The sequence below is a fragment of the Anabrus simplex genome, chromosome 2 (assembly GCF_040414725.1).
Source record: "Anabrus simplex isolate iqAnaSimp1 chromosome 2, ASM4041472v1, whole genome shotgun sequence".
Taxonomy (NCBI): Eukaryota; Metazoa; Arthropoda; class Insecta; order Orthoptera; family Tettigoniidae; genus Anabrus; species Anabrus simplex.
In genome coordinates this window covers 677288481-677304008 of record NC_090266.1, presented here as the reverse complement: position 1 = coordinate 677304008, position 15528 = coordinate 677288481, and the positions used below count along the sequence as shown (strand labels likewise).

Sequence of the window (15528 nt, the reverse complement as noted above, 5' to 3'; positions counted from 1 at the left end):
AAGATAACACGATACAGTTGGGATGGACTACAAAATACTGTATTTGATTATGTCATCTCAGATGAAGAAAGGAGCAGAATGGTAACAGATGTCAGAGTAATACCCAGCGAGAGTCTTGACAGTGACCACCGTCTATTAGTAGCGGACCTGAGAAACTTCTATGTGCCGAAAGTACAGAACAGGATACTGCCAAAAATCAAAATATGGGAAGTCCAGAAAACAGATAAGAGAACTGAGTATCAGAACCGGATAAAAAGCCTGCAACCAAGAGATGAAAGGAAAAATGGAGAGGCAGAATGGACCAGACTAAGGGACACATTGGTTAAGGAAGCCACTGAAGTTTGTGGAAAGACAAGTATGAAAACAAGGGAGAAGTAAACACCTTGGTGGAATGAAAGAATGAGAGCAGCAATCAGGGAAAGAAACCTCTTGCAGAAAGAAAGTGGTCGGGAGAAAAATAAATGAGGCAAAGGTCAGAAACCTCGAACAATTATACCAAAACAAGAAACTGGATGTCAACAGTTACAGAGGAAAAGACCAAGGCATAGAATATATTTACTCTGAAACTGGAGGGGGACAGCAGAGGCTATGAGAAATTACTGTATAGTATTATTAGAGGTAAAAGGAAACCAATGAATACCATAAAGGCACTTGAAGATGAAAATGGAAATCTGGTTAGTACGGAAAGTGCCATGAGAGAAGTCCTGAAGAACCATTTCGACCACCTACTGAATAGACCAGTTCAAGAACAAAATACAGAACCAGAAATCCAAGCATACAATGTGGAGCCTCCCATCAGTTGGACAGAAACTGAGACAGCCTTAACCCTAGACCGGGCGCGCTGGTTGTTTTTGTCAACCAGTGCACTATTTTACGCCGTAATTCCTAGAACTGTCAGTCTTTCACCACCTCACAACTAAAACCTTTTGCTCTCACTCTCGACCTTCAGTTCAGTCGAGTTTCGACAACAGTGGAAGTCATACATGTGTAATTATTTCGAGCGAACTCTTGGAACCCAAAGCTGGTTGACAAAGTGAACCACGCGCCCGGTAGTGTGACAGAAATTGGCGCGCACGGTCTGGGGTTAAAATCTATGCCCAAAGGAAAATCTTCAGGTGCAGATGAAGTGAATGCAGACATGATAAAGGCAACAGGCATCCAGGATATACAATGGCTGCACAGAGTACTAAATGCCGTAAGGACAGACAACAAAATACCTGCAGATTGGAGCAAGGGTGTTGTTATAAATCCCCTGTTTAAGAATGGCAGCAGGCAGAAACCCACCAACTATGGAGGAATAACACTTTTGTCTCATGGGCTAAATATTCTAGAGAAGATCATAGAAAGGAGATTGAGAACCATCATTGAACCATAGGTAGAGGAGGAGCAATATGGATTCAGAAGTAACAGATCAACAATGGATCTAATTTTTAGCACCCGCATGCTGATGGAAAAGTATTGGGAGAAAGGCAAGAACCTGGTCATTGTATTCCTGGATATAGAAAAGGCGTATGATAGTGTTATGAGAGATAAGATCTGGGAGTGTCTGAGGAAAGGAAATGTGCCTGAAGGACTGGTAAGGAAAATTCAGATATTGTACAAGGACTGTACTAGCTGTGTACAAATTGGGAAAGGTCGATCATCATGGTTTGAGACCAAGAGTGGAGTTCAGCAAGGAAGTGCACTGTCCCCACTACTGTTCTTCACTGTCATGGACAATATAATGAAAAGGTAATGGAAAACTAAGGTGAACTGAATGCAGTGGCCTTTGCTGGTGATATCATGATTTGCGGTGAAACAGAAGAGGAAGTACAGACCAGACTCGACGTATGGAAATCCCAGTTCCAGGAATATAACTTCAACATCAGCAAGACCAAGACAGTGGTGATGGCAGTCAACAGAGAAGGGTGTCCAGCAAGTGTAGAACTAGGAGACCCCAGCTAGAGTGTGTGGATAGTTTTCCTTACCTTGGAAGTGTAATCTCCAGTGATAATTTGGTCAGAAAAGAAATTACAAACAGTGTAAAAGGGATCAGAATTCTACCAACAGGTAGGAACACTTTTATGGGAGGACATGATTCCAGAACCAGCCAAACTGATGATGTTGAACAGCTATTTCATATCAATATTGACCTACAGTATTGAAGCGTGCGCCCTCGCAAAAAGAGATTCATCAAGACTGCAAGCATCGGAGATGAAATTTCTTAGATCCACCTTCCGGAAGACCAAGATGGACAAGTTGAGAAATGAGATGGTGAGGAAAGAAGCCGGAATAAAGACATCCCTATTAGACCGAATCAACACATCCAGGCTATGGTGGTACGGGCATGTGACGAGGATGGAGCTTACAAGAACAGCCAGAATAAATTTGGAAAAAACAGATGGAGGGAAAAAGACGTGCAGGAAGACGTAAAACCCAATGGATGGACATGATCAAGGTTGATGTAGTTACTAGTTACCAGAGGATGGACAGTGAATGATGTTCTCTATGAGAAGTTGTGTATGTACAGGAAGAAGTGAAAGAGGCTCATTAACAGTACCCGGGAAACTGGAACTGTACAATGATGCTGATATCAGCCTGGTAAAAAAGTCACTGTAGACAAAAGTTGTGGAAGTGGGGATTGTGGTGGAAGCAGTACGTTAAGATGAACAGGGCCTGGTTTGGAATCAAAAGTTCTGATTTATGCGAGAGTAGAACTGGCGGTCTTTATGATAGCAGTGTTTACATGGCGACCGGGCGAGTTGGCCGTGCGCGTAGAGGCGCGCGGCTGTGAGCTTGCATCCGGGAGATAGTAGGTTCGAATCCCACTATCGGCAGCCCTGAAGATGGTTTTCCGTGGTTTCCCATTTTCACACCAGGCAAATGCTGGGGCTGTACCTTAATTAAGGCCACGGCCACTTCCTTCCAACTCCTAGGCCTTTCCTATCCCATCGTCGCCATAAGACCTATCTGTGTCGGTGCGACGTAAAGCCCCTAGCAAAAAAAAAAAAAAAAAAAGTTTACATGGCGAAAAATACAGACAACAGAGGAAACAAAGACTTACGGGCTTTCGGTTCAATTGTAATGCATCTAATAGTGGACCCATTGCTAAATCAAGGCAGAACAGTATATCTGGACAATTGGTACGGCAATGTGTGTTGTAATACCAGTATACATGGTTCATTACTGGACATTTAAATTTTCCAGCTAACTCATTTCTGGTTGCCAGCATTTCGCCCCAGTGTGCTAAGTTGGGCTCATCAGTTGGTAAATAGCACACCCACCAAGACGCATGGCTAGTTCACACCGTGGAGGCCAATGCGCAGGCCACTTGGAGCCACCGGCAGCGCCAGTGCACTACGAGAGACTTTGTCTCGGATGAGCCCAACTTAGCACATTGGGGCAAAACTCTGGCAACCAGGAATGAGTTAGCTGGAAAATTTATAATGTCCAATAACGGACTATTTATATTGGTATTATAAATTTACTCATTCGGGACAAATGTTTCAGGTTCCCTATGGGAATCAACATCTAATCAGTGTGTGGTGTTACAGTACTCTGCACAGTGGAAGCAGATATGAGAGGGAGTTGGCGTGCAGGATTGGATGAGATTTCTGTGGGTGGTACAGTCCTCCCAAACTGTTTATAGTTCTCCATAATAAAGGAACAAATACAATTGTAACTGTATGAAATAACAGGCTTGGGCTACTGAAAATTGGTAACACCAAAAATACTATGGAGGGGAAAAAATGAAAGTCGGGCAGCTACCCCGTCTCACATACAGTATGTGTTATGGAGTGATAGAAGAGTAGTGTCCATTTTATCTAATTGTCCTATCATGAAATTAGCAAATTTCAAACCCGACTTAGTGGATGATTATAATCAGAATAGGGAGGAAGTTTGTGAAGTGGTATGAGAAATTGTTTTTTCACGTGTTGGACATAGCTATTTATAACAGCCTGGTCATTTGGAGAGCCCGAAATATGGGGAAGAGATTGACATTCTCAGTTTCCATCTTGTGGTAGGAAGCGGCCTGAACTGCACAGCACTATGTACCATGCCCCACCCACACAGGAGGTTTAAAAAAATCATTAAAGCCCTTGGCCTCTAGGCCAAAAGAGTGACATTTCATCAAGATTCCATCCACAGGCAAGAAATATTATGCTAGCTGGTGATATATAATGCCTGCAGAAATGTGCCCTTACTAATTGAGGAGTACAGCTAGGATTGCATGCTACTCTTGCTTCAGTTTTAAACACAATTTCAAGAGAGAAATTGCAAGACTTCGATTTGAGTAGTGAAACACATGGTTTATGAAGAGGAATAGCCATAAGATCAGCCGATATAGTTGGGATGGACAGTATGGAACACTCATTTTATAACAACAGGCTAAGAATGGGGAAGATACGTTATGAATATGAAGATAATCCCCAATGAAAGTATGGAAGGTGATCACAGATTATTAATTGCAAAATTAAAACAAGTAAAAAATCCCTAAAATTGTATTGAAGAAGAAACCAAAGATCAGGATTGGGAATTGGAGGGTAAAAGAATGGCATTCCAAGATTGTGTAAAAAGGAAGTTCCTTACACGAAAATACAAAGTGGAGAAGAAGAGTGGGACAATTTAAGGCAGACATTTGTGAAAGCAGCAATAGAGGTATGCGGGGAAAAACAAAAGCAAAGGTTAAGGAAAAAGGGACACGGTGGTAGACAGACAAAATTAAAAAATAAATATATAAAAGGAACAAGGTGAAGAAAGAAATGAATCAGGAAAAGCAAGAAATGTATCAGAGAGATGAGAATAAGATAGAAAAGTTACATGTGGAATACAAAAGATTGAAACTACAAGTAAAGAGGAGTATCAAGGAAGAAAAGGAGAATTGTTGGCAAGAGTTTACCAACAAAATTGAGCAAGATAGTCGAGGAAATCAGAAACTATTATACAGAGTAATAAAAGTGAAAAGAATAAATCAAGAAAATGTCAAGGCATTAGAGAGAGGAGATGGATCCATAGTACATGACGAAAAAGGTCTCCAAAAGATGATGACAAAGTATTTTGAAAAACTTTATAATGAGGGTGGCTGCTCGGAAGAAGAAGGAGATAAGATAATGGAAATAATAGACAGAGAAAAAGAAGAGAATCTGTTAACATGGTTGGAACTTGAAAGGGCAGTGAAAGCAATGACCTAAGGTAAAGCAAGTGGAAAAGACAAATACAATGCTGATACGATTAAGGCAGCAGGAAGCATTAAACTACAGCGGCTATAGAGAGCCCTCAATGCCATGTGGAAGGATGAAAGGATACCTGAAGTTGGCAACAAGGAAGCATTGTACCACTGTTCAAAAAAGGAAATAGGAAGAAATGTGAAAATTATAGAGGTATAACCCTATTATCACATGGGCTAAAAATAATGGAGAAAGTGATAGACAAAAAACAGGGATATGATAGAAACACAGAAGAAGAACAATATGGCTTTAGACTGAATAGATCAACAATAGACTTGATATTTACAGTGCAAATGATAATGGGAAAACATCTGGAAAGGAACAAGGAAATTATCTTCATATTTTTGGATTTGGAAAAAGCTTATGATACAGTTAAGAGAAAACATTTCTGGGAATGCATACTGAAAAGGATTGTACCAAAATCATTAATTAACAAGATCAAAATGTTGTATCATGAGAGTAAAAGCAGTGTACAAGTGGGGAGTGGTGACTGAAACATTTTATACAAAGAAAGGTCTCAAGCAAGGAAGTGCACTGTTGCCATTATTGTTTATTATATTGATTTAAAACAGGGTATCAGTACTGATGAAGTGAATGCTTTGGTATTTGCTGGTGATGTGGTGATTTGGGGAAAGGGAGAAAAGGAAGTACAAAGGAGACTGGATATTTGGAATGAAAATCTGAAGGAGTTTGGAATGGTAATTTGTAAAAAGAAAACTGTAGTCATGCACTGTGGAAAAGAGAAAAAGAGAAGCCAAGTGAACACAGACGGAGAACGGTTAGAGAATGTAGAACATTTTACAAATCTGGGTAGCATTATTAGTGGAAGTAATGAAATCAACCCTGAAATTAAAAGCAGAGTAAGTAAAGGTACAACATTTTATCTTCAAATCAGAGAGCTTTTACTGGATGACAAAGTACCCTAGAGAACGAAATTAACATTATATAAACAGTATTTCATACCAATTGTAACATACAGGCTAGAAACGCTGGTAGCTAATAAGAGACAAGATAGTAAGATCCAAGGAGTAGAAATGAAATTTTTAAGAACATCGTTTAAAAAGACAAGAAGAGAGAGAATTCAAAATATTAAAATCAGAGAAGAGCTAAATATAGAACCGTTAGTACAGAAGTTACAGAAACCAAGACAGATGGTTCGGGCATGTAAAAAGAATGGGTAGGAAGAAGGGAATTGGAAAGAGACCAGTTGGAGGACCGAGAAGAAGGTGGATGGATCAGATTTGGAAGGGCATTAGAGAAGCTGGATTGGATGTGGCGGAAGTAATGGAGCAGGAAAAGAGGAAGGACAGAACGGAGTGGAGGAGGCTTGTTAACCACACCCAGGTGACTGGAGTGGGACAATGATGATGATGATGGTTTCCCATCATTATGCTTCATTACCTTAATTAAGGCCACGGCCGCTTCCTTCCAACTCCTAGGCCCTTCCTATCCCATCGTCGCCGTAAGTCCTATCTGTGTCGGTGCGACGTAAAGCCACTAGCAAAAAAAAAAAAAAAAAAAAAAGGATTTACATAAATATGCAAGTAAACTACGATAGTACACTGTCTCAAAGAAACTCAGCTTCATATAAGCCTACCTATCCACAGAGATTAGCCTTGGAGAGCACCTCACCAGGAAAAAAGAATAAACAGCTTTATAACAGAGTTTGGTGACGTCCACTCTCGGGCAAAGCATATTTTTCAAGATTAAGATTTAGGAAATAATTTGAAGCCCAGAGTTTCTTGCCGATTTGGTGAGAATAATTATCACACCCAAAGCAAAGACTATAGGCTCCGTGCGCTGATGGGAGAAACGCACCACCGCGCTGTGAGTGGTGAACATTGTAATTTAATGCGTTTCACCGTGCACATATCCACTGTCATCTCACCGCGTGCTGCCATGGCCGATTAAATAATAACAGTGGGGTTTCAGAGTTTTTTATGCAACAACAATTGGCACATTATTCCAGACTTGCAGAAAGTGGTCATGTAATAAATTTACTAGAAAAACAGTTCGCAGGAAGTAGCAACAGAGCAATAACTGCAAATGTGATCAGAAACAAACATTGGTTCCCTAGATATCCTACCATTTCACGATAGAGGCAACGTAGTAATTTATGTAATAGAAATGGTGATAACGAGTTTAGTGTTCATATACACATTCAACAATGCTGTCTTCAGAAAATATCCTTGGTCTATTTCTAATACAATATCATGTTAGCATAGTTTAATGCTGCTAGGGAGGCGATTAATTTTAAATTTTAATTTGTCATTTTAAAAATAACCATGTTTTAAGGGAAGGCCTTGGTAACCATCATTATTTCATGAAGGCGAATAATTGTTTCCACAAAAATGTAACCATATTTCAGCGGTTGTTTATGCATTTGTCCTCTTCTATGGTGTTTGGTTAGTGTAATTAGCTGCCACCCCCGGAGGCCCAGGTTCGATTCCCGGCTCTGCCACGAAATTTTTTGAAAACTGGTACGAGGGCTGGAACGGAGTCCACTCAGTTTCGGGAGGTCAACTGATTAGGGGTGGGTTCGATTCCACCTCAGCCATCCTGGAAGTGGTTTTCTGTGGTTTCGAAATTTTCCTCCAGACAAATGCCAGGATGGTACCTAACTTAAGGCCACGGACGCTTCCTTCCCTCTTCCTTGTCTATTCCTTCCAATCTTCCCATCCCCCCGCAAGGCCCCTATTCAGTATAGCAGGTGAGGCCGCCTGGGTGAGGTACTGGTCATCCTCCCCAGTTGTATCCCCTGGCCCAGAGTCTGAAGCTTCAGAACACTGCCCTTGAGACGGTAGAGGTGGGATCCCTTGCTGAGTCCGAGGGAAAAACCTACCCTGAAGATGAAGAAGTTCATGCATTTTGCTCAGAGCATGTCGCCTCGCGTGCTGATCAACCGTGTGAATGGTCTCGACCTCGCATCTTTCATTGGTAATTCACTTTTTTATTTATTTCCATACCCAACATGGAATGTTGTCCATAATCTGCCATTGATTCACAATTATTTCCTAGGGTTTATTGTGATCCACTGAATTTGGAGGAGGTACATTGAGAAGATTGTTAGACTCAATATTAAACTGTTGCGAGGTAAGAGGGAAAGTATGAAATGAGACCATAATGAGCTACAAATAATGCGTCTATCTATAAAGAAAATGTTTGGTTTTTGTTGTTAGACTGAGATTATTCACGATGATTTTGATCAACTTGTTGTGTAAACGAGGGTTGTTTGTGGCTAGGAATAGTTGTATTAAATTTATGAATATGTGTACTTCTTCACTATAAGTCTCTATGTATGTTATCTATTATATTTTTCACAGGTATTGAAGAAACATGAATATTTTGGAAAGTTTGGCAAGATACACAAGGTTGTTATCAACCAGAGTACCTCCTATGCAGGATCACAGGTAGTGTACATACAGAGTTTTTATACCAATTTTTTGTGATTGGAATTCTGATTTTAAACTTCTCTTATTGACTGTTGCTAGATTGTGTTACTCATTATACTTTTGCATAAGATTGGAAAATATAAAAATAACTATCAGGTGGAATAATCGTGTATGAATTGGATGATAAAGGATACTGACATATCCAACTGGGAAGAGTTGTAAATAGTAAGAAATATGACCAGCAGAAATGAGAACAAAATTTGACATGTTTTCCTCGGCAAATTATGGTCCAGTGTGAGTATTTGAAAAGTCTTCCCATAATAATTCCTGTGGCAGTATGGGCGTCGATGTCATCCCATGGATTTGAAATGTTTCACAGAATACATGGTTGACTAGATATGGCCAATATATTCATGTTATGAGTAATTTATAGTTCTGTCATTGCAATGAGAGTATTCTGGGGAAGTAATCGTATTTCGGCAGGACTGGTCTCCTATGCACAGGTGAAGTGTTGGTTTGCAGAGGAGATTTATATTGTTCTTATTGAGTGACCTGCCTCTGCTATTGATTTTCAAGTTAGCTCTGTATTGCTTCATAGATCCCTTGCTTGAAGGGTGCCAATGTTCCTTGACATTGAAGACTTTCAGGTGCCCAATTAGGTAGTGAGTAAATCATATAGTATTCCTTTTTAGGACTAAAAATATTTAGTAAAACTTGTCATTCCTGCATTACTTATTCTGCATTTCCTGATTTTCAAATGCATAAAGAAGGCAAAAGGAGAAAGACATGTATTGCATACGTCAGAATTTAAACCTGGTCTCTCTTATCAACTGATTTCTCTCGCAGTGCCCACTTCACTGAGGTCTATCAAGTTACTAAACTATGTACTGGTCATTTTAGTCCTAGACTGCACATCACTTTGTGCCAATTTCATGTCTACAAACATAGTAATTGAAGATTCTCTATTTAAAAGTTTATTTTTAGCTTTCCTGATTGGTGTGTGGTGTAAGGAAGATTTTAGTTATTTCACAAATACCATATTTATTTGTATGTATCCCACCATTGCGTATATCATGCATCTTCATTTTTATATGGAATTGAAAGAGAAAAATAATCCCCGCTTATGTCTGGCATTGGGTTTTCTTTATGTATCTGTATAAAATTATAGATTATTGTAGATAAATGAGGTAATCCATCTAATCAATACAATATGAAATTAATACTTCAATTTATTTTAATTATGGGCCAATTCCAGGCGTCACGTGTTTACATTTGTACATTTCATTTTAACATATATATGAAACTTACCATCTAAACAAATTGAGACTTATGCATAATAACGTCTAGATGATACTTAACTTCCATAAATTTCATTGTTGTAAACCTGATGTATGCGATTTTATAAAATTTTAAACATAGTGATCAGTGTTTACATGGAAAGAACTTTTGACTTTACGTACCTTTACGTTTTTTCTAAATTCTGCAAATTGTGGCAATTTTTATTATTGATATTGTCAAGATATTGTTTACAGGAAGGACAAAGGTATATTTTGCAAAAAAAAAAAAATTTGTAAGTTGCGTAATGTCTGCTTAATATAGTTAAAGGCGTGTGTTTACTTGACAGCGCCACGGGATTACACGTGCGAATCAGTGCTATGGCGACATGGCATGAGGGGCTAATAAATCTTAAACTCTGCATCAAATACAATCGCTGAATGATAAAATGTATATTTAATATCGCAGTAAGTAATATTAATAAAGAAGGAATGTGTTGGCGCAGCGGTCAAACTGCTTGGAACCATCAAGACGGACTGAGTTTGAGTCCCGATTAATGCATGTGGGATTTTCGAGGGGAAAGTCATGTCCGGTGGTTCGGATTTTGCATAAAAAATGAGGTCCCGTGGCTTATGATACTGAGATTATCAGTCACATAAAACTACAAGCTTCATTCTTCCTCCTCCTCCTCCTCCTCCTCTTCCTCCTCCTCCTCCTCTTCCTCCTCCTCCTCCTCCTAACAATAATAATAATGTATATACACTGACTGACAGAGCAAATGCAACACTAAGAAGGAGTGGTCAGAACTTTATGCCAATTGCAGGGTAGACTGACGTCACTGAGGTATGCTCATGATGTGAAATGCGCCGCTGTGCTGCGCACGTAGCGAACGATAAATGGGACACGGCGTTGGCGAATGACCCACTTCGTACCGTGATTTCTCAGCCGACAGTCATTGTAGAACGTGTTGTCGTGTGCCACAGGACACGTGTATAGCTAAGAATGCCAGGCCGCCGTCAACGGAGGCATTTCCAGCAGACAGACGACTTTACGAGGGGTATGGTGATCGGGCTGAGAAGGGCAGGTTGGTCGCTTCGTCAAATCGCAGCCGATACCCATAGGGATGTGTCCACGGTGCAGCGCCTGTGGCGAAGATGGTTGGTGCAGGGACATGTGGCACGTGCGAGGGGTCCAGGCGCAGCCCGAGTGACGTCAGCACGCGAGGATCGGCGCATCCGCCGCCAAGCGGTGGCAGCCCCGCACGCCACGTCAACCGCCATTCTTCAGCATGTGCGGGACACCCTGGCTGTTCCAATATCGACCAGAACAATTTCCCGTCGATTGGTTGAAGGAGGCCTGCACTCCCAGCGTCCGCTCAGAAGACTACCATTGACTCCACAGCATAGACGTGCACGCCTGGCATGGTGCCAGGCTAGAGCGACTTGGATGAGGGAATGGCGGAACGTCGTGTTCTCCGATGAGTCACGCTTCTGTTCTGTCAGTGATAGTCACCGCAGACGAGTGTGGCGTCGGCGTGGAGAAAGGTCAAATCCGGCAGTAACTGTGGAGCGCCCTACCGCTAGACAACGCGGCATCATGGTTTGGGGCGCTATTGCGTATGATTCCACGTCACCTCTAGTGCGTATTCAAGGCACGTTAAATGCCCACCGCTACGTGCAGCATGTGCTGCGGCCGGTGGCACTCCCGTACCTTCAGGGGCTGCCCAATGCTCTGTTTCAGCAGGATAATGCCCGCCCACACACTGCTCGCATCTCCCAACAGGCTCTATGAGGTGTACAGATGCTTCTGTGGCCAGCGTACTCTCCGGATCTCTCACCAATCGAACACGTGTGGGATCTCATTGGACACCGTTTGCAAACTCTGCCCCAGCCTCGTACGGACGACCAACTGTGGCAAATGGTTGACAGAGAATGGAGAACCATCCCTCAGGACACCATCCGCACTCTTATTGACTCTGTACCTCGACGTGTTTCTGCGTGCATCGCCGCTCGCGGTGGTCCTACATCCTACTGAGTCGATGCCGTGCGCATTGTGTAACCTGCATATCGGTTTGAAATAAACATCAATTATTCTTCCGTGCCGACTCTGTTTTTTCCCCAACTTTCATCTCTTTCGAACCACTCCTCCTTGGTGTTGCATTTGCTCTGTCAGTCAGTGTAACTACAGATACTGGTACAGATACAAGTGGCCTACTTAATAAAGTGTGTTTATGAATTATCACACATTTATTTAACACTAATAACAGTGAATGTAAAATGAACTAAAATATTTAAACAACTGAACATTCAAGGCTTAAGTAGCCTAGAGCTTGAATGAAAGCTTGGTCAGAAAAAAATATAATAAAATGAAAAAAAATAATTGTTCATTCTGCTTCTAGTGTAGACTCAACAAAATACCATTTCCCACGAGTAAAACGAGTCGCCCGGTAATTTTCTTCCGATTTCACTTACATTTAAAAAGCACTCATCTTTCGTCGGTGGTTCACAAAACAGTTCTGCTTCATCGTTGCACTAGCGGAAATTGGTTACAAAATAAATATCACCACAACTTTCAGTTATGGTACAAACATATTTTGAATGTTTCTTTCCACTGTATTTTCCAAGTACAAAGTCACCCACTTCAAAATCCGTACGAGGGCTATGCCGAAAGTTTTTAGCAGAGTGTGAGAAAAACATTTCTTTTTGCAAAACAACAATAACTTTTCAAAATACTCTCCATTAGCACGTATACATTTTTCCATTCTCTGAAACCACTTTGAAAACGTTTCAGTCCAAGCTTCTTTCAGGATGTCGCTTAGTGCACTCTCGTATCCTGCAACGGCCTCTTCATCTGACGAAAACCGCTGCCCACGTATTTTTTCCTTGGTCTTAGGGAACAGAAAGAAGTCACATGGGGCCAGGTCAGGTGAATAGGGGGGATGAAGTAACACTCGCACTTTTTCCCTTTCCAAAAAGTCCATTGTTTTGGCAGCCCTGTGTGCAGATGCATTGTCGTGATGCAATAGAAGGTGCCCACTCTTTGACTTTGGGTGCTGTGACCTCCAAGTGGCAAGGACTTTGGGAAGACAGTCATTCACATACCATTCAGCATTGACTGTACGACGTGTGTCCAAGGTCATAGAGGTGAGATGCCCCATTTTCGTATTTTTTGAAAAAAGTTGCCACCATCTTCTTTCCGGAACTCCGACTTTGTCGAACTTTTGTGGGTGGTTCCTCCCCTGGAAAGCACCACACAGAAGACTGTCTCTTCGTTTCAGGGTCAAAATGGTAGACCCATGTTTAATCACCTGTGACGATATTGTAGGTGTCTTCGGACTGCCCTCCATTGAATTTTTCTAGCATGAAATGACACCAGTCCACTCCCTCCTCCTTTTGGCTTTCTGTCAGCGAATGTGGCACCCAACGGGCACATCTCTTGGTAAGGCCTAAATAATCGTGAACAATGGTCTGCGCTGCTCTTGACCCAATATTTAAGGTCCCTGCAATGTCACAAAATGTAAGATGTGGATCTGCTTTGATCATTTCCCTCACAGCATCAATGTTTTCTTGAGTCACAACTGTTACTGGGCAACTGGGGTGAGGTTCATCTTCAACTGACTGCCGACCCCTTTAAAACTCGCAAAACCAATTTCCAACTGTAGCTCTAGAAGGGACAGCCTCACCAAAAACGCGCAGCAAAGAAGAATGGCATTCTTCGGCACTTAATTTCTTTTTATAATCATAAAAAGTCATTGCTCGAAAATCGCGGCACGACAGATCCATCTTGCACCGTGTCTGACTTAGTGCTGCCTGGGCTTTCTTGCCTCGTTGTGGAGGAACTACCGCTAGGAGGGGTTGCGCGCGCATGTTCCAAGGTCGAAAAACATCGCTCTTTCAAATGAAAATAATCCCATTGTCCTCAGAATTGCGGTTTACGCGCTGCTAAAAACTTTCGGCATAACCTTCGTATGGGTGGATTTTTGTCATCTGCTTCGATCTTGTAGTCTGCCTGTAGAGTGTGTGTGGTAGTAGTTTCAGAATAATATTTTCTTGCCTGAACTATATATTTTTGAATGGCTCCAGATTATGAATATCATGTGTTCCTGGTAGTGCACAGAAACGTACTTTGGTCAAGTCCACAAAAAGTAGACAGACCGATTGCTTGATATGGGTATTCTTGTTTAAAAACTTTGTATGTGTCTTGCATTGTGATGCACATGACTCGTTCGTTTTTTAAAATTTTTCTCTAGAACCGTCCTTTACGGAGATAAAACCTCTTGCTTGAGGAGATGGCGGACTGATATCATCCGGATTGAGAAATATAAGAAGTTCTTGATTTGGAAGTGAAGACTTCCTGCGCTTGCCTGAGGTAGATGAACTTACACCAAATTTTACACTCAGCGCAGAAACAACTTGCCGTTTCTTCCGCAGACTCTCTGGTAAAGCGTGCTCCAAACGCTTCACAGCTTTCCCCAATGTTTGCATTTACAACCAGACGTTGGTGTACTCGGCTCTGCAATCAATGTTGATGGTTTTATTGGACTTCTGGAACAGGAGGTAACTGTTGATAAGCCCTGAAGTTTTTTCTGAGCTCTGTGTTTCTTCACCAATTCTCGTACCTGTTGGCGGCGTACGCATAACTGGTACTGTTTACAATGTTCCTTGTGAGTAAGTGGCATTATTAAATATCACCTCAGTGTGAACGCTGATTGCTATTCTAAATATGTCCTTTACAAGTGAGTGCGACGCAGAAACTGAATCCTATCGGCAGTGTGTTACGACAGCGGGGAACTTCTCGGTCGCCTGCCCGCAAGATCGCCGTAAACACGCGACGTATTTTACTATCAGCTTCGTATGAATCCATTCAAAATTTTAAACAAATGATATAGCAGCTTGAAAGGGTGTGCAGTATTGGCTTTGCATACGAAGTTTTATTCAAATTGAGCCACGCACTTTTCGTCTACAGAAACTTTTATACCTTTTTCGTCGCGTCTTTACAGAGCCTGCGGCAATAACTCTGTCGCTTTATTACACCTCATATAAACTGTTAATAACCTAAGTAAGTACTTTACTTCGAAAAGAAAGAGCATTGGAAATAACGTTTACTATAATTATTTTCATCAAAATAAACAGGAATTCCTAAAACTGTTGAGAAATATCAAATTAATTTAGCCTCTACATAAAGGTTCAATTAAGCACACAATTAAAAACTGAAAGACATCAATAAATTAATACATATCATAAAATTAATAAAATATCATGTTTTATCTATCTTAAAAACAAATTCTTGAGTTTTATTTTAAACTTTACTTTTTCCTACTTGGGTGGACTATTCTCTGGAATCAGCCTGTGGTACTAGTTTTGGCATACTGATATTAGGCCATCTGCAACCATAAGGTTTTAAAACACGTAAAAAAGACTAGTTGGCCATACATACAATAAAAGATAGCATAACACTTGAAAATAGTTTGATCTAATATTCAATATACACTAAAATAAGTCACTGTCTTGAGAGGATGTGACAACACTTGAAAATTCTCATAATCTGTTGGTATACTTCAATAAATACACAGTTCAAAAAAATTAGGGTAACATGTGTTTTTTTTAACGTATGCCATGCTCCACAAAACAATACCTCACACCCAGGTATATTAC

At 41.0% G+C, this 15528-nt stretch overlaps 1 protein-coding gene across 3 annotated transcripts in view; it reads left to right on the top strand.

Moving 5' to 3' along the window:
• LOC136864358 (uncharacterized) overlaps positions 1-15528 on the top strand; it is a 333471-nt gene that overhangs the window by 68473 nt on the left and 249470 nt on the right. For all 3 annotated transcript variants that reach the window (XM_067141257.2, XM_067141256.2, XM_067141255.2), the window contains exon 4: positions 8531-8617. In XM_067141257.2, the coding sequence (XP_066997358.2) occupies positions 8531-8617 (87 nt within the window). The remainder of the gene's footprint in view (positions 1-8530; positions 8618-15528) is intronic.